A 25,653-nucleotide genomic window follows, 5' to 3' on the forward strand; every position below is an offset into this window, starting at 1 on the left:
TAGATATTGATTTTATCAGCCATTCCCACCCACACAAAACCAATACGCATTGTACATTTGTGTATTTTTTGTTTTTGTTTTGCAGTGAGGTTGTTATGATTGTCATAGTTTAGGTAAACAAAATTGAGTGTTTGGTAGTAGAAGGCGATTATTGTCCCACTTCAGGTTGAAGTGAGTCGAAGTGCATCATCGATATTTCAGGGATTACGTTCACTTTGAGTCTCGTTGCGTCTTTGGCTATAACGTCTGTTTGTTTGTTTGTTTGTTTGTTTGTTTGCTGGGTTTATCGCCCGTAGTAGCTGGTGACTTCCTAATTTAACAACATACGATAGACTGTCTTGCACAAGGGTATAACCACGACAGCACAGACCGGCCCGTTTCTCAGCTTCTCGATAAACACAAATCGGCAGTGACGGTAATTGTTATATTTTAGGTTAACATCAATTACACAATTACAAAAAAAATCTAAATATCACCTTTAAATACGATGTTATTACACTAATAAGTGTATGCAGACTGACGAATCTAAAACTGTGTCATACAGCTGATTGTCATTCTCAGGCTCATCAGTGATCCTAGGGGCTGTCAATAAAATTAGCACAAAAATGTTAGCACCTTTCAAATTGAGAGTTTGATTAACAGAGCCAAAATGCACTAAACTGCACAATACGGCTGTCGTTACCATTAGCTCATCAGCCTAGGAGTATGTTAATCCTTAAGGCAAGATTGGGAAATCTAATCGGGCATCAACAGGTGTTTATGGATGTAGAGGCGGGCAAGAATTGAACCCAATAAAATGGAATACCTAGTGGTTCCTTTGTCTTCACCCTAGTTCTTATTTTGAGAACGTGACTTAACCCGGATGTTACCTAGGTTTGTATTGCATGTGTGTAGAAGACGCTTTCCCTGCCGAAACACATGGTCTTCTGTTACTGTTCTTGTACTATTTCCAGGGTCTCCATGTAAGTTTTAATCGTATTTTTTATTCGTTTCCCTCCGTTTTATCGTTTTTTGAGGAAAGATTATATTGACGTTAGTATGTCCATATAGTCATAATAATTTAAACGTGAAACGTAGGTAACGGCAAACCTCGGGGTTTTAATTTCAACCAACAGCGATTATCACCAACATATTTTATATACTATGTATAATGAATTATAAACTATGAAAATAAATTTGGAAAAAACGAAAAATTAGTACAGCTTGCGCACCATGTCCTCATAAAGGAGATTTAATTATTCCTGATATTTTGTTGTTTAAAACTCAGTCTGTTTATCAGAAAACATATAGTTGGAGAAGGAATGGTAACCTAGTCACTATCCTAGAGGATTTTAAATCACTTACAGTAGTGTTTTGACATCGATACTCATGTTAGATTTAACCTATTTATAAAAACTGTTTCAAATCCCTATAACGTGTCGGCGTCTGCCATACATGTATACACTTTAAGGAAATCTCGATTTCACGTAAGATGGCGTTTTCAGCTCATAAAAACTGCTTTCGAATTGATTCATTTTGTACAACATGCTGATTTATACCACTGCCTTAGGTGTGTGTCTCGATCGCTTTTCAATTGTAAAATATTAACCGATTGTCATCAAACTTTGAAAAAGTGTTACCGTCCCTTCATTTATGAAAAATATAAATAAATAAATAAAATATTAAAAAAAAGTTTGCTTATATAAAGGGCTCAGCCAAATTTGTGATAGGGTTTAGTAATGGCAGATGAAGTCATGCAGTAGTGTAATATGTCAGGAACGCGGGGGATATAAATTCCACGAATTTGCCTGTTTAGTTGATACGTTATTTTCTTGCTGTAGTTCCATTATCTTGTCAGTTAATTGTACTTCAGCATTTCATTTAATGTATAGATCTTATTGTCCTCACATTGAATAAGTCTGTCATCAAAGAATTCATGAGCTTTAAATTAGATAGCGAAGCGCCTGTTTAATTAAAGCCGTTTTTATATAAAGCTGATATTTATCTAAATAGAGCTCATTTGATTTACCAGAGTGGCATTAAGTACATGTACATTTAAATGTAGTGTTAAAGGTAAACACTACAGTTAAACACATTATGATAATGAAGACATCTTAAAAATTATGTACATATTTTAATGATTATGTATATAATGTAATGATTATGTAGACAATTTAATGATTATGTAGACAATTTAATGATTATGTAGACAAGGCAATGGTTATGTAGATAAGGCAATGATTATGTAGATATTTTTTGATTATGTAGACCTTTTATATACATGTAATATGAATCATTTAAGCGTATTAAGCACACAATAGCGTTTGATGTGTCAACCTTTTAACATAATAAACAAGTGAAATAAATAAATAAATAGATAAATAAATAAAATGATTAAATAAATAAACAAATAAATAAATAAAATAAATAAATGATTAGATAAATACATATGCTACTTAGAATATTAAAAATCATTGAGGGAAAGGTCATTCAGACGACAGTTATAATCAGTCAAGGTGATTTCTATATCTATATATCTGTATAAATAAACAAATAAATACATAATAAGATTAATAGATTAAATAAACATATAAATAAATAAATTAATTAAATAAAATGATTAGATAAATACATATGCTACTTGGAATATTAACAATCATAGAGGGAAAGGTCATACAGACGACAGTTATAATCAGTCAAGATGATTTCTATATCTATAAGGTAAGAATCTATATATACATGACACCTTTACCTATCTATTGACACTTTCCTGACATATAAGGTAGCTCTGATTTCACGCAGAGGGCCAAGAAGAGGCCACAATTAAGTACTTAGGTCAAAAGGTCCTATACTATCTCAATGGATAAGTGGTCTCGTTTTCCAAGATATCTAAAAGGGAGTGTAGGCATGGTTAACTGTATCGTGAAATTGGGGAATTGTTTGACATGTATAAAATAAATAAATAAACAAACTAATCAATAATTTAATGAATTAATCATGCGTGTATAATACTTTAATAACAAGCAAGCAGCCAACACAATAGGGGGAAAAGAAAATTATATCACCACCAACTGTAACTTGAGAACATGACATTACAATTATATCACCACCAACTGTAACTTGAGAACATGACATTACAATTATGTCACCACCAAATTTAACTTGAGAACATGACATTACAATTATGTCACCACCAAATTCAACTTGAGAACATGACAGTACCCCAAATAGACATGTAGTATCGTCAGATAGATCAGAAGACGTTTACTCTCCCGTAACACCTGGCCTTCTTCCTGTAACATTCTCCATTTCCAAGAAACAACGGATGCACACCAAATTAATTAGAAACGAATTAACATTTTTGTTGTTCAGATAGTATTTTCATATGAACGTAATATAAAAATATGAATTCCAATTTGAGTTTTGACATATATTAGTCTACGAAATGTTTGATGTTTTGAGTTGCATACTATAATACTATGTGTATACAAATGACGTTAAAGTACCTTCGAAATATACTTATCACTGAGGAACCCCAGAATGATCCAAATTGACACAGCTCTTTCCCCAAATCAACCCAAATTGGAAGCCCTCCTGTCGCAGAATGCCTTATATTGGCATTTTTCATTTCCCAGAATGACTTAAATTGACATCCCTCCTTTCACAGAATACTGCAAATGGACACCCCTCCTTGCCAAAAAAAAGTCACTAATAGGCACCCCTACTTTCCAAAAATGGCCCTAATTGGCATTCCTCCTTTCCCAGAATGGTCAAAATTGGCACCCCTCTATTCGCCATTGGCCCAAATTGGCACATCTCCTTTCACCAAATTTGCACCCATCCTTTCCCAGAATGGTCCAAACTAACACCCCTTCCTTTCCCTGAATGGTCCAAATGGGCATCCCTCATTTACCAGACAGGCATATATTGGCATCACCTCTTTTCCTAGAATGGTCCTAATTGAAATCACCTTTCCCAGCATTGTACGAATTGGCATAACATCATTTCACAGAACGGTCCAAATTGGCATAACCTCATTTCACAGAACGGTCCAAATTGGCATCACCTCATTTCCCAGAATGGTCCGAATTGTCATCACCCCTTTACCAAAATGATCCAAAATGGCATCCCCTCCTTTCCCATAATGGTCCGAATGGGCATCAAATTCATTCCCAGAATGGTCCGAATTGGTAGCATCTACTTTCCGAGAGTGGCATACTGAATGTGTTACTATGTATAAAGTTTATGTTTTATATCACAACAAACAGAAGTACACGTACTTCCTTACTCTTCAAAGAGTTAGCAAAATCTGGCCAAAACTTACTTCCCCTTTATTTAAAGAACTATAAAAGAGTATAGATCAACCGGATTTTTTTGTTATAAATTGTTCAGCTAAATCATGTCATTAAATGTTTGCTATTTATGTTATTTAAGGATTGATTTTCAACTGTATTGCTGGTATGGACTGATGAAGGGAAGTGAACTTTGTGCAAATGAAGTGATCTGCGAAGCAGTTTATGTACCATTTGCTCGAGGTTCACCATTCCTTAATTTTGGAATGGGGACTGGTAGTGTAAAGAGTGTGAACAACAAATGGTTTGATTCAGGAAACGTCTTGTTAGGAACGGATGGTCATGATTAATTACATTACTAGTATCTCTGTCGTTTTTCAAATCCACATTTTATTACAAGTAATTCCAGTTCTGGAGCAAACAGTATGGCGATGGGATTGCAGACCTGACATAATTGTACTGAATGGCAATGACTGAAGATTTCCGTTAAGCTTTTTTCTTTCTTTTTACCTTTGACATTAAATGATAATAACTGAACTGTTTATTCAATTGGTCTATGAATGTATAGACCGAAAACCGAAGTGCACTATTTACACATACCGCTCACATTTATATTCAGAGTACACTCGGTTTTCGGTCTGTACATTCATAGACCAATTTACTATTCATTTTAACCATTACAGAATGTATCATTGCCAAAATAAATATTCAAGACGAAGAATCAGTAAATTCTCCAATTTTAATCTCAATTTAATACATGATATATTCAAGACGGTGAAACTGTAAACGTCACTTCCGCTCCAGGTCACGTTGCACTTGTCCTTGGAATGGCTTTGAACAACATGTCCTTATCAGGATGAACTACAGCATGAGTCCAGTCCACCACGAACTGGAGGTCAGGGGTCACTTCTGTCTGACTGAAGTCAAATCTATTCAGTAGAATAGCGATAGCTAATCGGATTTCAAGCCATGCTAGGTGCTGACCAATGCAAACTCGCGATCCAGCCCCAAAGGGGATGTATAAATTAGAGCTCGACTTTTTGGTGCTTGTTTCGTAAAATCTGAAGGGCACGAATTCCGTTGACTTGTCCCAAGTATACGGCGATCTATGTATTCCCCATGTAAACACAACAAGGTCACTCTGAAATCAACAACACGTTGTTCAGGACTTAAACATTGAGAAATTATCAAACCAGACAAACTAATTTGATTATCTTTTGATATTTTTTAATAATGTTTTATTACGACAATCATATGAGTGGGTATTTAATGAAAAGGATACAAAACACATACCTAGTGGAAGTAAAGTCGTCCCGAGTATTTATATGAAATAGTATTTTTCAAAGACCCATACTAGGTTTTACGTAAAATCGCCAGTAAAATTGTCGAAAATGTGACGAGTTTTATAAAAAGAAAAACAAATAATTATGTCAGACACATAACCAAATATTCTATGACAACATACTATTATTTTATTTTTGCGTTGTGACACGCTATGATGAATATTTATTCAAAACCTGGCATTACCAACTAAACCGATTCGAGGTTTGATTTTTTATGGCAAGATTGAAGTTACTATGATCATTATATCACAATCTTCTATAACAAAACAAAATTTCAAGAAGAAGCGTCCCCATGGTAATGCAACAGTAGTTGCTATGGTAACACGACTGTCGTTGCTGGGAATACTCACGTGTTCGTGAAGGTTGACCTTTCCTATAGTCACGGGACTGTTGTTTTGTCTGCTGATGAAAGGTGCTATAGGATATAGGCGGAGAACTTCCTTCATGAAGCTGTCAATCTTCGGTAAGGGAAAGTTCGGATCTTTCCGTAAATTGTCCATATTTTCGTCAGCTTCCGCTTGAAGTTCCATCTAATATGAAATATCGATTTTTTGACTGAATTAAATTATATTGCCTCTGATGATTAAAAAAACATATATTTATCAATTTGGTAGAAAACTGAGTTTCTAGACTTTGTGAATGGTTTTTTCATCACCTAAACATATCATTTATTGCTAATTTTTTAGTTTTTGAATTGCATAGAAATGACGTCATCTAAAGTGTATTTAATATTCGCTTTTGAAATTAAACATCTTACGAAAGCAAACATTTACTCAATTGTAATACTACATAAGAATTTATAAATCATTTCTTCGATTTATGGGATATTTGTTCCGCATTTGAATCCGAAAAGTTAGACAAAGCCTATAAAGTGTTATAACTAGCATGTTATCATTCTTTCAAGTATTCCTATTTTACATATATATTGTATTGTATATATAGGGGGATAACGGAGTAAGGTGTGTTAAATTGAAAATTTCCTTTCGTGTAACACGTTGTCTGGAGTTTGACAATATTTATGTTTATAAATCAATCAATTTCTCAAAATAATATTGGTACATCTTTTATAAAAAAAAAAAAAAAAAAAAAATAACAAAACAAAAAAATTGATATGGCCTCTGTCCGCTGCATGATGGGAAATATCAATAGTGTACTTTTTATTTCGTTCATTGTGATCTGATCTACTTTAATTACCTGGATGTCAGGGTGTTTGGTCAGCAGGTAAAATATAACGGGTAGGGTAGATGCTGTGGTTTCTGTTCCAGCCATCAGAAATAGTTTCATGTTGTCTTTAGCCTACAAATGAGTAAAACCACCATGTGGATATAGTATGTAGAACAGTAAAGCTTTGAACATGGGGTATACATCGTTGGCCTAGAAAGGTAAAAAGAGAGAGAGAGAAAAAAAGAATATAAAGAAAGAAAAGCTATGAAGCCAGATCAAGGTCATTCAATTGAACAAACTTTTCAGTCCGTTATCAAAGCATGTCACTTTAACAATATCATGACCCCTTGGTTCTTGATTATTGAGAAGTTGTTTAAACCTTAAGACATTTGATCCCTGCTATCTTGAAAGTAGGTCAAGGTCATTGATTTGAAAAAAAATGTAGCCCTTCAGTTTGATATTGGCCCAATATCATGACCCTTTTGAAAATAGGTCAATTGATTGACCATGACCTACTTTCAAGGTTACAGAGGTAAAATGTGTTGAAATCTTTAACCATCTTCTTCTCCTCAATAACCAACACATCCAGGGTCAGGATCAGAGCTAGAAAGAAGCCCTTCATCCCAGCATGCTATTGACCCAATGTCACGACCCTGGGTATCTGGGTTATTGAGAAAGATTTTAACACATTTGACACATGTGACCTTGAAAATATACCAAGGTCATTTATTTGAACAAACTTTGTAGCCCATAATCCCAGCATGCTATTGACTTAATATCCTGGTTATTGAAAAGCATTCGGAAATATAAATCGTTTACGACGCAGGTGACCTAAAAACATGGTGTAATTATAATATAGTGTTCAGTGATACCAAGTAAATATTAAAATTTTCCATCGTCATATATTTTCGCAGTCATTCTTTAAAGAACTAATTCTATTTTAACTCGCCAAAGGAATATTTATATGCAAAAAAAAAGAAGATATAATTGTCCCAAACTTATAAAAAACTGACTTTCTCTTCAATCATTAAATCTTGTTGCACAAAAATAATACCATCCATATACTAATTAAGATAACAAGCCCAGTGCACCTGTTCGAAGCCACAGGCTTCGTGAAGCTGGACGACAAGCCGCTTATCCTCGCCAGTCTGGTCATCTCTGTTGAGAGCGTCCTCTAGGATCTGTGACGTCAGCTTGTCCAGGTCCTCCGTGGCCTGCATAAATTCTTTACTGTCACTGGTGATTTCAGCCAAGGCGTAACACCTGAGGAGATTTTAAAAATACCTTATGTTGATTAAAATTTGATCTCTTCTTGACTGATATGCCCGATTCAGTATTAACATAAATTTTATGGTATCCTTATTTTCTCCAAGAAATCTCAAACCGGGAACTTGATGAAACAGATTTAATTAAAAGATAAACTCGAGTTATGCACAAAGGTTTAGGCAGGTCAGAAATGGTATACCATGTCCTCACTTAAACTTCAATATGATTTGAAAATCATTATTAATCTTGAACACGATTGCCTACCTGTGTAAAATAGTCATCATGGCACCAAGAAGCCGATCCTGTTGACCTTTCAGTCCCCCAAGGTCAAGATGCAGCAACACGTGACCAACTACGTCCAGAGCGAGTCTTAGACTGAGTTGGGTTAAGTTCACTGGCCTTGACCTGCAACTGACCTCTCGCATATTGTGACACAAAAGGTCAAGATCACGGATCATTATCTGACCTCTTTCGTCTATAGATGTTTTACGAAAAATGGTAGCAATTGCACGCCTTACTTCTGGGCTTTTTTGGGAAGATCCTAAAAACGTATCTTTCAAGGGTGAGTCTTCTAAGTAATTATCCGCCCCTTTGTCGAGTTTGTGAATGGCGGTTTGTGCCATCTTCTCATCAAAAAGATATATTTTCTTTTCATACTTGTATAAGCCGAATTTATGATAAAACTGACAAAGATATTCCAGTTTTTTGAGTTTGTCGTTCTTGAACAGCTGGTATAGAAGTGTATCTACAATAATGCCCGTCTCAGGTATTGCTGTTCTGCAAAACTGAAACAAACATGGAAATAAAATTCACATCGCCCAGAGTCAGAAAAAAAAGATATCAAATACATTATTATTGTATGGTGAAAATATTGCACAAGTCTTAATGTAAGAAAGAATTTTTCAAAGGAGGTCAATATTTTTGTATATGAAATTATTTTATGCCATTCATGGGCTTCACATTACATTGATACCAGTGCAATGCTCTTTTTATCACACAGTTCATTTAATGAGAAAATAGGCGAAAACAATTTTAGTTCCTAGCTGTAATGTATTATTGTTACCATACAAGGATGATAGCATTATAATTAGTCGCTGTACCAGCCATATTGCAGGGATTGCGTATGTTTATACATATATAGTCTATTTACTTTGATTGGCTCCCTAGCATTTTTTATACGCAGTGAGACGCGGAGAAATCAGAAACGGGCGGTTAGGAGAAACACCACATAATATCTCCGGAAATAAATTCTCAGCAAATTCACGCAAACTTTAACATACCCATCCATTACAAACTTTACTATCACTGCTTACTTCTAAATGATACTGTTGGAAACCCTCTTAACTTTCTGGGAAGCCAATGCGTGTTGTTCTTACGACGCTACATATCAATATCAAGACAAATACTTAGGTGTCCTTGCAAAACCTTTCATAAACAATACTTATATGACAAAGAAAAGGGAAATAGCATGACAATCTTGATGCTAAAGTATCAAATCGGCCGGAAAATTTTAAAAGCCAACAACTAACATGTAAATTTGGTTCCATTGAAAGGAAGTGTGCATCTTGAAAAGAAAAACGAAGAGCCATTCCTATGGAATAAGTCGTTATTTTATTAAATTATTTATATTATTAAATTATAAATAAATATTGTTCATCAAAAGATCTGGCACATAATCATTTGTAGACGTATACAATATTCTTTTTTTTCTTTTCTTTTTTCTACTTTTTTTTAATTATTATTTTCCTTTTGACACAAAGCATAGTGACAATGATAGACAAATATATACAATATTACCATATTTTTGATATGAAAGAAGATAATAATTAAGCACATTGCCATGAAAGAAAAGTTATTCTTCCCATAAACGAAAGATCCATTCAGTATAGTGGAATTCATCTTTGAATAACAAATCAAATTTGATGTTTATAAAAAACGATTGGAGAATATATCAGAATGACGTTACAACAAGACTGTAAATAACTACTGAGTGTTTTCACTATAACTAATAACAAAAATTATTTAAAAAAAAAAAAAAAAAAAATGCATTTATTACAATTGTAGTCAAGTTATGCGGGAGGAATGTTACCTGAGAATATAATGGTTTGAAAACAGTTCATGAAATATTCCAATATTATGCATGACTAGTATTGTATATGCAGATGTCATGATCAGTAACTGAATTTGTATAGCCCTAATATGGTTAAATACTACTAATCATAATATCGTTTTCTTTAATAGCAATATAATGGAAAATACATTGACAAAAATGATAAGCCAAAATTACTTAATAAGAAAATTGTATGGCAAAAATGTTCATTACATATGCACACTTCTGTATCACCGTGTTATTAACAGCAAATGATTATTTAAAGTGAATAATTGATCAGCATGTTTTTTATTACGAATAACTTCATTCTTAATTGTTTATCGGAGACGTGCCATTCTGGGTTAAAGTAGCCGATCACACGAAACACACGTGCACCTTCTCCGAGGTAACAGCCTGTTTCTAAGGTAAACTGACCCGAGTATTTTGTTTCAAAATGCACCGAAAATGAATGCAAGGTATGTGGTATTTGTTATCGGTTAGTTTAGACTGTAGGGACAGTTAGTTATCCGAGTAATCAATTATTGTATTGCTATGACAAATAAATCATCGATGTTACCTCAAATACACAACATACTTATTAATTTAGAAATGACAACAAAGCTAACAAACAGCTCCCTTTCTCCATGTGCAAACATTAATTAAACCAGCTATAAATAGATCGCCCGGCTTCAGACGGCCCGAAATAATGAATACTTACCAAGTAGTTGACGTATTTAAGAATGCACAATACACCACGTATTGTCGAACTGGTCACAAACGAGGTCATCGTGTCTGTTAGAATCTGCAAACGACAATAAACAAAGATTTAGACCAGAATTATTTGTCGTATTAGACTTTACAAAAACTGTCCATGTGGAACGATCAAGATTGCATATAGGAACACGTGGTTGTCAAGTCTGAACGTGTGCTACACATATGAATACCTACTCGCCTGTAACCAAGATGTAATCCCTTGTCAACGAAATAGGCAGTTCAGATTATAGCTGGTTGTCCACGCTCATCTGTGCGATAACAACTGACCGTAATCCGTTTGGCCAACACTAACGTATCCCAGTTTGTGAAAACTGCATTCAACATGGCGGATAAGCTTGGATCTCCTTACCGACGCCATTTCAAGCTACGATGGTATATTTAAGGGTATCCACGACCCAGAAATCAGGGATGACTTTCATAAAGTGAGGAAGCTACTTTCGTCCGGGAACTGGGACGCAGGAAAAAGGCTTCTCCAAGACGCTTTAGGTAAAACATCGAACCACCCTATCGATAGAAAATGTCTCGCACTCATCATGAGTGAGTTACAAGATATGAAGAAAAGAAGATCCCGTCAAATGAATCACCAGCAAGTGATATTCCATGGGATATGATCGCCGAGAGGGATTTGGAGCGTATAAACGAACCATTTTGTCACTTACCTCAAAGTGTATTTTTCCTTGACATGGGAAGGTCCGGTTTATCAGGTTCTCGGAGACTTGTAGGAAGGAAGATTCTGTCCGATTATTGGATCTCCGGGAAGATACCGGAACTCCACTGCAGCTTGATAACTGCTGATATGGTTCTTGGACTGTTTTGTGATGAGCGAATCACCGAAAATGAGGTACAGGTCAATTACTACCCTTTAAATAATTCCGAGAAACTCAAACTGTTTTCGGATATCATGACCGGGGACTCATCTAAAGTTGAAATCATCTATCCATTCCCGCTCCTTAGGGAGTCAACTAGGAAGGAACTATGTTCTCCAGCGGAGGGATGGAAGGTTGACGATAGTTACGACGCGATGCTCAGCCATGGCGAAGAACGGATTAGACAATACACTATTCAGTTCTTGGACACGGTTGCCATGACAGCGGGCAGATTGTACGACCCTGCCTGTTCCACGGGAGTGTTTCTCTCCTCTTTGAAGAAAGCCTTTCCCAAAACTTACACCATTGGCCAAGATTTAAGTGAGGAAATGGCGAAGTTTTCTAAAGAACGAGTAGATGAAGTGTTTTGTGGAAACGCGATGTTTCCCAAAATTCAAACCGGAACTGCTGATGTGTGTTTCAATCGTTTTCTGAACTCAGAAGTCGTCACTTCTGCTGAGGCTGAGGTTCTTCTGGCTGCGTTACTGCCAACCGTTCGTGAAAAAGGATACATGGTCACGTTTGGTCACACACCAATTCTCCTTTCGTCGTCTAACTTCAGGCGGTTGTCGAACTTTAGTCTAATGCAATCGATAGGTGTCGCCACTGACAGAGCTGGGATATTCCAATACTACGTCATTCAACGCGATATTTAGCTGACGAAGTAATGACATTTTTTCATAATTAAATGTATGAAAAAACCTTTATAATTTAGTTGATTAAATATCACACAATATATAACGTGATTTTGTTTTTTATTTACTAAACCTTAGTCACATCTCTTGAAGAGCATAAACCATCCCTAAGTCCAAATTTCAAAAACGAACATTTCGGAATTAGATATTGTATTTAAAAAGTCAATTTGCATAATCATACGGATTTGCAGCCGAATGACTTTCTCCCACAAATTTTCAAAACATATGGAAACTTTTTTCACGTGGATGGTAAAAATCACATTTTGATATGGAATTGAAGAAGTAGATAAAATTCTCGAGATTGGAGTTAAGGGTATATGGTACGTCCTTCCGTACGTACCTCTTTTATGGAAGAGTACATGTATATCTATGGATGATAGTTTGTGTTGAGTTTAACGTTGATAAAATCGGGGTCCGTAGTAAGTTTCACTGGGGCATCGTGAGAAGCGTTTGATAGTTTTGGCACGAGAATAGATAAATGTATAAGAAAATAAATCTATGATATAGACGCCCCAACTTTTAATCTATTTACGATATCGTCGGAAAAATGACGTGAAGATGGATTTTAAGTAGTAAGGGACATTTAAAGAATTATGTTGTTTTTGTGTGTGTGTTTAAGTAATCTATGAATTGTACTATCTATTCCTAAATTGTTTCTAACTGACATCCGAATTTATAATGTTAACAAACTAAATGACATTGATATATCCCCGGTAGTTCGGTAATATTACATTTCATCAAGAAATTCTAAATATAAATGTGTTAACCTGACCTAAATAAAAAAAAGACCAGAAAAACACTTCCTTAGAAAACCAGGAGAGCGGGTATCTCCCGGAAAAAGGGTAGGTCGACAAGTCCATCCCGACCTTGAGTTTGGAGGTACCGAGTTCGAATCCCAGTGTGACACTATTTTTTTTTTTCTCTGCTCTGTTTTGCTAAGCTTATTTATTTTTCCTTGTAGCTTTAGTAAACAAGATGTGTATTCATGTTCTTTATTAATCTAGAGAGTATACATCTCATCGATATGACATACATATGCCTAAAATACAATTAAATTCATGTTTACTGTGGTAGTTCAACCAATCGGCATATGAAATTATAACATGTTTCTATCAATCAATCAATCAATCAATTTGTTTATTTAAGTGTCATATATCACAATTACATTGTACAAGTATATAGCTTACAAAGTATAAAACATAGTGTAATATCAGTGATAAATCATCTTAACCATGATAAGATATAAAATGTTGATATTCTGAAAAAGAACTGATACAATGATATACATATATATTATAGATAAATAAAATCTATATATATATATATATGTATGTTTTAATAAAGTTAAATGTATTTTATGGATCAAACTTCTAGTTACTAGAAACCAGCATAGTAAAATATAGTGAACTTGCATGATATGTTAACTTGTCCAGGTGGCTTAATACTTTAGAGTACCGATGATGAACTGATTAACTTATAGACTAAGAAATAAACCCTAAAGTGTAGCTTTATGTATTCTATTCTAAGATCGTTAAAGGAGGGACAATTTAAGAATGAAGTGATATTCATCCTGTACGTTATTTTTACAGAAGGGACAAAATCTTAAATTACGAGGATTTTTTCTATGCCGCCCAGTTTCTATTAACAAGACCATCGTATTTTGACAATAGCCCTTTTATACTTAACAGAAAAAGGCTTCCTTACGTAAGGTTATAGATATACATAATCAATTATATGTCTGTACGATGTGCATTTGGACGATGTAGAAAAGAAAGACTAATAGTCTTGCTGAAACTTGTCTAATAACTTTCGAACGCCAGAAAGGTTCTAGTATTGAATTAACTCTGCGTCTGCCAGAACTCTGTCAAACCAATGGAATTCAAGTTTAACTGAGGTCACTTAATTTTTACAATGTGAGTTAAATCCGCAGCCATGGTACATATCTTGATAGCACGCACTTAATATACAATTACTAGTTTGGTATGTTTTTGTTAAACATCCTATTAACAGCCAGGGTCCTAGACTAGACCAGACAAATTCAAAATAAACAATCGTGTTAGGTGTATATATACAAATTCCTAGACTATCTTATTTTTTTTTTACAAAAGTCTAAATGAAACCTCATACCTCGCATGTATAATTGGCAGCACTGCCGACGTATGTGTCAAAAAGAGATTAGATAGCAAAGTAGAGAAATTTAATAGCATTGAATTACTGTGAAAACTGTGCTTTCCTACCCTGTAAAGACAGCTGTTTCTGTGTTACATTGTATTACCATTATAATTAAGATCAACACTTAATACGAAAAAGACTTTACACCCCTAAGTATTACACCGTTATACTGCCATGTTTGATTTTCCAGTAATACAGATGATTTTCTCAAAACAACTATTTTCACGTTCCGAGAAAAGCACCAAGCGTACAAAGAGAGATAACTTTTTAACTTTAAAGGTTGAACACCACTATTGAGATATACCATCTCGGAGTCGTTTACAAACATACTATATATAACTGGGGAGACGGTTTCCCCTGGTAAGGCCTCGGTTATGACTCAGGTATATAAAGCTCAGGTAACACAAATTACGAAGTAAGACAAATTCACTCTCTGGGAAGATGACTAGTGGCAGGTAGATAAGTGGGTCAGTGGTTACGTAATGCCGAGGATGTTAGTAATTGAATTTAAGATAACACACCCTCGCATATACGTAAGCACGACTGCCTTAATTAAGCTTCTCAGCTTCTGATACGCTTTCCTTGTACCTTAAATCTTATCTAACTGTCATCAGCCACTTTCTCATGATCTGAGACAAGGGGACAAGGAGATATGGCACGTACCAGATTTTCTTCACAGAATTTATATCATCGTTGGCTTATGGTTAAGTGTTATAAGGATTTCAACATCTCTGGTAAAATTGTCTAGTAACTGACAAATAAAAAAAACCCCAAAAAAACCTTAATATCATAACCCTTAATCAATGTATTGCAGTGATATGTATAGCGACAAACTAATGTTTCACATTCTCACCGGATGCACTCATTTGGAACACCTCGATTTTTTGGTTTTTGTTTTTATCTTTGTTCTTTCTTATTCTTTCAGGTCTTTTTGCCATTCGGATTGGGGGGAATTCCGGACATGCATGCATTCATTCTGATTCGTAATCCTCTTTCATTTAGTTAATTGGCAACCAAAATGACCGAACCAATATCTCCCAGAGTGCATTGCGCCCCCTACATAACAAACGCGAAGTGTCATGAACAGGCCGCAATACACTCTGGGAGATTGATTCAGTCATTTTGAATGCCAATTAACTAAATCAAAGAGAATAACGAATCAGAATGCATCCATAACCGAAATTTCTCACAATCCGACCGAAGTTAAAAAAAATGAAGAAGGAGACGATAAAGAACAAAGATAAAAACAAAAAACAAAATAAAAACAAAAACAAAAACAAAACAAAACAAAACAAACAAAAAAAACCCCAAAAACGAGGTGTTCGTGAAGCATACATCCGGTTCATCTGTCGTAAGTCATTCAAGCGTCTGTATCAATGAAAGTGACTCAAAAAAACTTCCACCCTCGTTGACGTCCCAGCTTGCGACCTGTGGATTACATTCAGGGAGTAGTAAGTCATTGTATAAACCTATTGTTTGTAGTTAAAGTTTATCTTCTAAAGTACGGAATAGTCTCGGATTCTTTGCAGCTACAAGACCAGACTAAGGCTCATAGTCGCAACACAGGAATTTCGGAGTATTCACAAATCCCCAAGTTAGCACCTACAATTAAAAAATGTAACTGTTTTAACCGTTTATATATAGCCACACTCAATCCAGACATATAAGTGAAAACCCAAGCATTCTTTCTTTAAATTATTGAATTACCACAAATCTGTTTATATTAATAGCACCACTACATTAAAAACAATGAAAACAAAAATCTTAGTATTAAGGGGACAATCCTGCATGCCAATGTGTATTATGCCCATTCTGACAGACTTACAGTGTACTGTTTCCGGAAAAGGCTTAAGATAAGTTTGATAAAATAGTGTCAACGCATTACTGCTCCAGAGAATTTACACGTGTACCGAAAAGGTACTATTTAATCGGTTTATTGAGACGAATTAATCCTCTCCTCATATCATAAAAGTGTAGAAATCTCACGACCTTCTCCTTATATAATTCCCTTATCTCAGTAATATGGCGATATATCCTCGTGCGCACGAGAGCACGTGACATATGTCGTCATTTAGACAGACGATCAGCAGCATCCGCAGTCAGGCGTAACTCCCAGCGAATATCGACCAACGAGACGGTATGTAGATGATTTACCTGTATTTTGCCTCTTAAAAAAGTAACTTAAGTTTACAGATTATGATAATGTCGAGACAATTAAGCATTGATGTCACTTTTTTTTTAGTTTCATCGGGGTATGAAACAAATTTTGTTTGCAAACTGTATAAATGAGTGTTTACCATGAAAACAAAGAAAAATTAATTATATCTATATGGTAACCAATATTTTATTGAGAAGACAAGTCAATTCATATAAATTTATTGTACATGATAAATGCATAATTAATTTGACTGCAATATAATATAAGAAGAGTATTACATGTATATAATATTGGATACACGTTCTCTCTTCTCAGTTCTAAGGACGTTTTTTTTTACTAAATGCTTACCCGTTGTAATATAGTAATTTCCATCTCAATTTTAATGTTTTGTCACAACTTATGTTTTTGAACTGTGGCGACTCCTGAAACCTACCTTCTTATTCCTATAAATAAGTCATTTGTACTACTAAACTCTATCTATTTTATAACTAAGTGGCACTATGTTTTATCACGTGAGCCCCGTCTTTTGCAAACTGAATATGTATGGACACTATATACGTATTATATTGCATAGCACCTGCTGATTATATGTCTTACCTGTCGGTTTGTATCACGGGAGGTGAAGTCGGTTATCTTTGAGCAAACACAGATATTTACTTTTTATTCTATAGCGAACAATTTTGTTTTAGCGATATATTTTCTGTAAGCGACCATTTTACTTTTTGTTTAAAAAATTAATGCGCTACCTATTATAGTTATTCTTTATGTGCCTATTAATGATAAACATTCCTAAAACCTGTGTACTGTTAAGAAGTTGAATGAATATTCTGATACTATACATTTTGTAAATACAATTCCTATTTTGAAGTGTACTGTATCTTATATACTATGTATATTTCATGTCTTTGTTTTCCTCTCACACGTTTATGGAGCGTACCCTGACTTTGTCGTTGTATGTGTAAAGTTTTTTTTTTTTTAACTATAACTGGTATAGAATTTTTGATATGTTTCCTTAAATTACTCCTACTCTGTGGCGATATTGAAAGTAACCCGTATGGCAAGCCAAGTTGTCATCTATTCAAGGAGCAACTTTGATTAAAGATTTTATCAAATTATATAAGATATCTTATATAATTATATAAGATTTCTTATAAACTTTATGAGATATTTTATATACTTTATAATGCATTTTATGATGATATAATGATATTTTGATAATGATATTTTATATACTTTATAATAATTTATATCTTATATAATTATATTAGATTTCTTATAAACTTTATGAGATATTTTATATACTTTATAATATATCTTATATAATAAATGAGATATCTTATATACTTTTCTTTATAATATATCTTGTATAATATATAGGATATCTCATAAAAGATATAAGATATTGGTAAAATACTGGATCAACATTGCTCCGCGAATAAATGACAACTTGGCTTGCCATAAACCCGGGTCCTGAACGTCCATCCCTTTCTGATTTCTCCATTCTAAACCAAAACTACTTATAGTGCACTACCTCGTCCAGAGCTTATTACCAAAAACAGACATAATTTTTAGTGAACTATATCAATATGATATTTTATCATTTACTAAAACTTGGTTATCATTAAATACAGAAAAGTCAGGCGAACTTTCCCATTCTAAATTTCATGACCCATTTGTAAAATATCGGTCAGATAGGATTGAAAGTGTTAGTGCCGTTTACATGAATGTTAATAAAAGCATTACTGCGATCCGTCGTTCGGAATTTGAAGTAAATACTCTTTGATGCATTTCGACAGAACTGCAGTTTAACTATAACATAATTTAGCCGAGATCTTTAATATTTGACCAACAAACTCTTGAAATGAAATTTGGAATTTAATTGATCATTCTATTGATATCTTAGCTAATTATTAATCTGACAGCGTTTTGATTACAGGTGATTTTAATGACAATCAGCTGCTAACCCGTATATATTACTGATATAATGTATCGATATAATTTCATTCAACTTGTTGACGAGCCCATTCATTTTACAGAACACTAATCCTCTCTTTAAGATCAATTAATGACAAATAATAACCTGTACTAGCGGACACCCTTATATAGCGGACACCTGTCTATAACGGACAGTTACATGAATCCCCAATGAAAATCACTATATAGATATCATATGTATAGCGGACACCTCCCTAATGTTATAAAGGTAGTTATTGTGGGCGAATCCCTTTTACCTGTTTAGACTTGATATCACTGTCATATTTACACATTTTAAACATCAATTCTAAAATAAAATAATTTGCTGATGACACCGCCTTGTATAGTAGTTGAAAACCCCACTCTTCTATCAATAATGATCTTTCAAAAATACATATATGGGCACATAAATGGTTAATTAAATTCAAGTCCGATAAAACAATTCAACTTTGTACATTCTTGATTATATATTGAGTCAACGACTCGTCTTAGATATGGTTAAGTGAAATGTACATTATTTACAACAAAAACTCCGATAAGACAGAATCGTTATTGATCAGCAGGAAAACTATACCAGGAATTTATTATCCTATAACTATGAACAATATCAATGTCTCTAGAATAAAATCTCATAAACACTTAGCTTTGTCAGAAACAAAGCTAAACACAAAACCTAAAGATTGTTGATACCACCGTCTGAAAAGCAACGCCTATGTGCCTCCTCTCCGACATCTGCCGTAGACCACACAATGTGATTCATCTTGAAATTCCTGTTTCAATTTCTTATTGATAAATAATACGAGTTATGGCAGTAATTATCTCAAAAGTCGTGTTTGGTGACTCAGCCTTTAGTCTCGACAGATCTTCATTTCGTAAACTTTTATTAGAATTAAAATTAATTTACTAAATCACTGGGTTTTTTTTTGTTTCATTGTTACTTGTGACGAGAAGGTACATTTTGTACTTGTTTATTTGCCGTACAATAGTTTTTGACTGTCACTCATAGTTAAATGGATATTCTATCAAAATGTCTTAATATCATCGCCTTAGATAAATCCTGATATACATTGTCTACATTTTCAATGACAAAAAATAATCTAGAATACACGATTTTCCTTTAATTTCCTTAAAAGAAAGTATTGTATGATTGTTTTAAGAATGACAATAAATCATGCAAACTAAATCATTATGTGCATAATTGTACCGTTTGGGAACTATAACTGCTTTTTATGCCTTAATAAATGAATAAGTAAATGAATAAATAGATAAATAAATAAAAATATAAAATATAACAATACTTGTAATTTTCCCCCCCTTCTATACTTGTATTGGATAGTATTTAAGGTAGACCGACCCTTCGGGTTTCCTCTGATAGATCTCCTTAATTTTATTTTCATTTCAATGTTAATTATGCTCTTATCACAAAAAGCACATAAAAAACATATGTCACCACGTTCGTTTTACTACCAGGGCCACATAAAGATACGTATTAATAAATAGCTGAACCATATTTTTAAGGATTTTGGTAGATTTTATCTTTCCCCGATAATATTCACCTCAAGCATAAAAAGAAGTTTATAACCTATTTATATCATCAGTATGAGCAATATCATTCATAATTATCAAAAAAAGAGAAGATTCTTTGGGTGGTTAACAAAATATGGCTATTTTTATACGAAAAACCTGTTATTTTTAGTGAAAAATTGATTTAAAAAAATACACGTTTATTTTTTTCCTGAAAAAATGAACAGAAAAATTACCCCCTTTTTTTTGCTTAATTAAAAATTTCATATGTATGCTTTAAGAAAAAGAAATAAAAATAACACCTCACCATATTTCTTTTCACACTATGGCCGTTTACTTTGCTGGTACCCCAAAACTTTTGCTTCAAGTATGGCTCAAATTACCAAATTAGAGCAGTTATTTTGGAATCTGAGATTGATGAATTTTTTTGTTAAATCTTTACCATTTTCTTTCATAAATTATATTGTAATCTATGTTACTGATGCTTTTTTTTCTAAAAGAATTTTATTTGTTTGATTTCCCAAACGCAATTAACATTTTCCGGATATTTTCCTCTTTTCCGGATGAAAATTAGAACATTACACTAACGGTCCTTCAGATGCTTGCTTCTAAAACGCCATGTGAAACGAAGCGTATCGGTGATACAGAATGCCAGAACATGTTGCTCGAGTGTCGAGTGTCGAGCGTTCCAACCTATGCGATAATGTAATTTGAATGAAGGCAAAGCCTTAGAAGAGCGCAGCTATGACAGTAATCACTCACCGTAACATGTATATACTACCACATTTTCAGATTTTAGACTTTTTTCTTTTTTTTTTAATCTAAATCTAAACATGTAAACACATTGTAACATAAACTATGTATTTCATCTAAACATCTATACATGAAAGTATATATGAAAATTCCTTAGACAGTATGTCTACAGAAAATTGAAATCCCATAGCCCAAGTCATTTTTCCATAGACCCATTTTGTAAACATATTGTTGAAAAGTAGCATTACTGTCACGCAAACGCTTGCATCATCCAGTAATAACACGCTATTATGGGTTAAAAAAAACCTCTATTTTAAGCTCTGATTTCATATCATCATTTGTCAGAAAATATTGGAATGTTGTTTACATGAATTGTAATGTATGTCAGGACTCAAACTTTTCATAGCCATTGGGGCCAACACCAGAGACATATATACAGAGAGATTGGCAGCTCTCTATTTGCCCTTGTGTTTACATAGTGGCCCCTGACCTTCCCACAATCCTTTGCGGTCGCTCGGTTCAGTCTTCACTAGACGCCATATTGGAGAAAACTTGAAAACCAGACACATAATTATCGATAATTTCTATTTGAAATCATCACCAAGATCCAATTATGTGCTTTAATTTTATTAATATCAAAGTGCAGAAGTGTCATCAATATGAAATATATCACAATTTGCTGTCCAAGTGTTTGTATTTTAATAATAATATCAGTGGTGTTTTTAATGTAAGTCGTATTGAAGGCTATTAGAGATAGGCCTTTGATTTTTTTTAAATCCAGCCACAACTCAGAACTTCATAATATGAATTTTTTTCTTAAAGAGGCTTACCCGCAGACGGACCGGTAAACGGCACATCTCCGATCACTAAATAAACTTCAGTACACGTTTCTATGTGACAAAATTAGAGGCTTTCCGACTTTATTTCTTGAAAACAATTACAGAATATGTATTTAAAAGACGTTTTAAAACTCAACCTGAGAGGGAAATGTATGGACTATAACGGCAAATCTTCTTTGTAAATCGCCGCTGCCTTTGAAGTTATCACTGTGCGGCACTGTGCACGTGCTTGTTTCTTTGATGTGTCAATCAAATTAGACTCCACTTTATAGCGGGGACTTATTGCGGGTTGCGATTAAATAAATAATATTTAAAAATGAGGTTTTAATATCACTTTTCGGCGTTTTATAAGGAAAATAAAATGAAAAACTCAACAATTCCAACAATCTGTCATGTGTAAACAATCTTTTTCTATTAGCCAATTTTTCTGATCTCTCTGCGGGCAAGCCTCTTTAAGATAATTTTTCTTGCGATATTTCAAGATTAGAATTTTATGAACTATCATTTCTCACAGATGACGAAGACCGTGTTGGTGGTAGGGGCCGGTGTTGCCGGACTGGCAGCGGTCAAGCAATGTCTGGACGAGGGAATGGAACCGATATGTTTCGAGAAGGATACGGATATTGGTGGACTGTGGAATTACCATGAGTGGTCAAAAGATAACGACCCAAGTCTGTACAACTCTTGCAGCATCAATACCAGCAAGGAAATGACGTGTTACAGCGACTTTCCGATCCCTAAGGAGTTCCCAAACTTCATGGGGCACAAACACTTTAAGAAATACCTCAAACTGTACGCAGAGAAGTTCAACCTGACGAAGTATATAAGTTTTAGTCATATTGTAGAAAGAATTAGAAAGGCAGACGATTTCGACGACACCGGAAGTTGGGTGACATCAGTGAAGAATCTAAACACTGACAAGACCCGAACAGTAAAGACTGACTTTGTTATCGTGTGTAACGGACATCTCAGCATCCCGAACGTGCCAACATTCGCTGGACTGGAGAAGTTCAAGGGCAAGGTCATACACACTCATGACTACAAGGACTTCCGAGGGTTCGAAGGGAAGAGAATACTGGTTGTCGGAATTGGTAATTCCGGCTCGGACATCGCTTGCGAGTTGAGCCGCCATGCCGAACACGTTAGTACTAAAGTTTATCATGCTACCAAATACAGAATAGCATATTATTCCGTCATTATCATCGTCATCACTTAAAGTATAATGATATAAGTGTCAACATGGGGTATGAGATCGACACATACCGGATCTAACCATAGAATAGCTTGAGCATTAACGCCATTGAATGTTCCACAATATGTCACTTCCGTTTTTATTCAAAACTGCAAACGTCAGGTTACAGTACACTTTGGTATATAAATGATATAAGTTCATGTCACCATAAATATCAGCATATTTTAATCAATTAACATCAAACTTTTCAATATCCTCAATTTAAGTATAAAAAAAAGAAGAAAAAAAAGCAGGATGAGAAATTACTGTGCATCATTTTATCTAAAATGATTTATCTGTAATCGATTTTATCGCCTACATGGATAGTGTGAATACTGATATTGTATCCTGTGTCTAATCGACATTTTTGTTTTATTTTTGAAGGTGTACATAGCAAGTCGACGGGGAACATACGTGATACAAAGAGCAGCGGACAAAGGTATCCCATTTGATCATCTCGCCATCAATCGATTTTCCCAGAACCTGCCTTGGAGTCTCATGCGACCGGTCTTCTTCCATCGTATAAATCGCCGTTACAAACATTCCAACTACGGCCTCGCACCAAACTACTGCTTTGACGCAGGCGTCGTAACCATTAGTGATGACCTCCCTAACAGGATCTTACTAGGCACTATAAACGTCAAATGTAACGTGAAAGAGTTCACAACTGACGGCGCTGTTTTCGACGACGGCTCAGCTCTCAATGACATCGATGTCGTCATTCTTGCAACGGGGTTTAACTTTGACTTTCCATTTCTTGACGATGGGATCATTAAAGTTGAAGGACATTATCCATACCTGTACGAACTGATGTTCCCAACAGATCTGAATCCCTGTACTCTTGGTGTTGTAGGATTAGTCCAACCGTTTGGCTCGCTTCCACCAATTCTAGAAATGCAGGCCCGATGTATCAGCAGAATGTTTGCAGGGAAGCTTCAGTTGCCTAGTCCTGCCAAGCGTCTTTCGAACGTAGAGAAACGCAGAGCCTTTATCAAAGCAAAATATGTCGACTCTCCCAGATACAGCCTGCAAGTCTACTTCATCCAGTATCTTGACAGAATAGGGACGATGATTGGCTGCAAGCCAGACCTTTGGAAACATTTCTTTTCCGATCCCAAATTTTGGTACAAACTGTATTTCTGTCCCGCTACCCCAGTACAGTGGCGTCTGGACGGTCCTGGGTCTTGGAAGGGCGCGAAAAACGCCATTGAAAAAGTGGAAGAACATACATATTTCCCTATGAAATCGAGGCAGTCAGGAGAAGGAGAAATGGACGGGCTGTATGACGGCTGGATTCTTCTCTTTAAGAAGATTTGCTTCTTGGTCCTTCTGTTCCTCATCGCTAGATACGTCATTGCTAATGGTTACGTCACAAGTCTCGTCAAATTTGTGTAATTCTCATTTATTTCGAGACCAGCACCACCACTCAGTACCAGCATATGCAGTCATGGTTTACGTCGTCAAAAATTCCCCGTCATCTGGAGAAGGAAGACCAAGATTCGAACCTGCCTTTTGCCGCAACTCGAGTCTCGTGAAACTTGTATATCTCGATCTTGAGATCACTGTGGCTCACTATTAAAACCAGTCTTTAGTGGCAATATGTTTTGCATATCTTCATTCCAAGAGCATGTTGCTGTTGAGATGATAGTTTTATTGTATAAATAAATATGAAATTGAATTTGTCACTTCGTTACATGTTTATATCATTGTATAAATACATCAAACTTAATTGATCAAGAATGTAAAATAAAATATATCGGTTGCAGTACTTTTCAGGTTCTTTCTTTAATATTTACATAACAAACCGCTCTCTAGTTAAATTGGTTATACATGCATACATTTCATATACCCAGTAATGAGTGTATGAAGATGTGAACTTTCGATGACTACATCTTCCTTTTCATCGGACGATTGTAAAAGAAAAAAGAAAGAAAAGAGAAAAAAACGAGACACGGCATTGCTCTGCATCAAACAGTTAGTTTGTTTCTAATAGAACTTATCAGTAACGCTGAGGGCCATAAGTGTTGATGAATAGGAGGTAGGAGGCGGCGAGAGAAACTTGAAATCGGTCATAATAAAAATAATTTTTCAATATCGGATTTCAAAAGAACGCCAAGCTCGTTTGTAACAATGCTACTATTCAAATGTATTAAAAACGTAGCATACAGGCTGAGGCAGGCAACTGGCCAGTATTTCATATATACTTTGATAAATTAAGAGTATGGTGGATGAAAATCAAATCGACAGATGAATTCGACATGCTGCAGTTAAAGCACATGGGCATCTATACCAAATGGCGACCGATTTCTAGCAAACATTGATATGGATTCATTTATGAGTTGGGTAGGCGTTTACAATACATTGAATTCGAAAAAAGCTTTGAAAAGTGACTAGTGCAAACATGCGTTTGAAACATCATCAGGGAGGTAATACAGAGATTTATGCATTTGCAACAATGAATAGTTTTAGTCTAAAATAACTTTTTGTATATGCTATTTTGGTATCAATGCGTTATTACAGGAGGAAATGTATAT

General features: G+C 34.7%; 2 protein-coding genes across 2 annotated transcripts in view; one reads left to right on the top strand and one right to left on the bottom strand.

Moving 5' to 3' along the window:
• Window positions 1–4,994: 4,994 nt before the first annotated feature.
• Window positions 4,995–25,653, bottom strand: part of LOC117324580 — a 30,216-nt gene continuing 9,557 nt past the window's right edge. Inside the window, exons 13-20 of the mRNA XM_033880500.1 lie at window positions 22,832–23,051; window positions 11,567–11,734; window positions 10,852–10,935; window positions 8,309–8,829; window positions 7,870–8,041; window positions 6,809–6,910; window positions 5,965–6,144; window positions 4,995–5,412 (exon numbers count right to left, since the gene is read on the bottom strand). Of these exons, the coding sequence (XP_033736391.1) occupies window positions 5,077–5,412; window positions 5,965–6,144; window positions 6,809–6,910; window positions 7,870–8,041; window positions 8,309–8,829; window positions 10,852–10,935; window positions 11,567–11,734; window positions 22,832–23,051 (1,783 nt within the window). The 3' untranslated portion in view covers window positions 4,995–5,076. The remainder of the gene's footprint in view (window positions 5,413–5,964; window positions 6,145–6,808; window positions 6,911–7,869; window positions 8,042–8,308; window positions 8,830–10,851; window positions 10,936–11,566; window positions 11,735–22,831; window positions 23,052–25,653) is intronic.
• Window positions 16,647–24,887, top strand: LOC117323028 (dimethylaniline monooxygenase [N-oxide-forming] 2-like). Its single transcript, XM_033878015.1, has 3 exons — window positions 16,647–16,777; window positions 22,403–23,029; window positions 23,504–24,887. Exons 2-3 carry the CDS (start codon window positions 22,403–22,405, stop codon window positions 24,512–24,514), a joined length of 1,638 nt encoding a protein of 545 aa, XP_033733906.1. The 5' UTR covers window positions 16,647–16,777; the 3' UTR covers window positions 24,515–24,887.

The sequence above is a fragment of the Pecten maximus genome, chromosome 3, assembly GCF_902652985.1.
Source record: "Pecten maximus chromosome 3, xPecMax1.1, whole genome shotgun sequence".
NCBI classification, from domain to species: domain Eukaryota; kingdom Metazoa; phylum Mollusca; class Bivalvia; order Pectinida; family Pectinidae; genus Pecten; species Pecten maximus.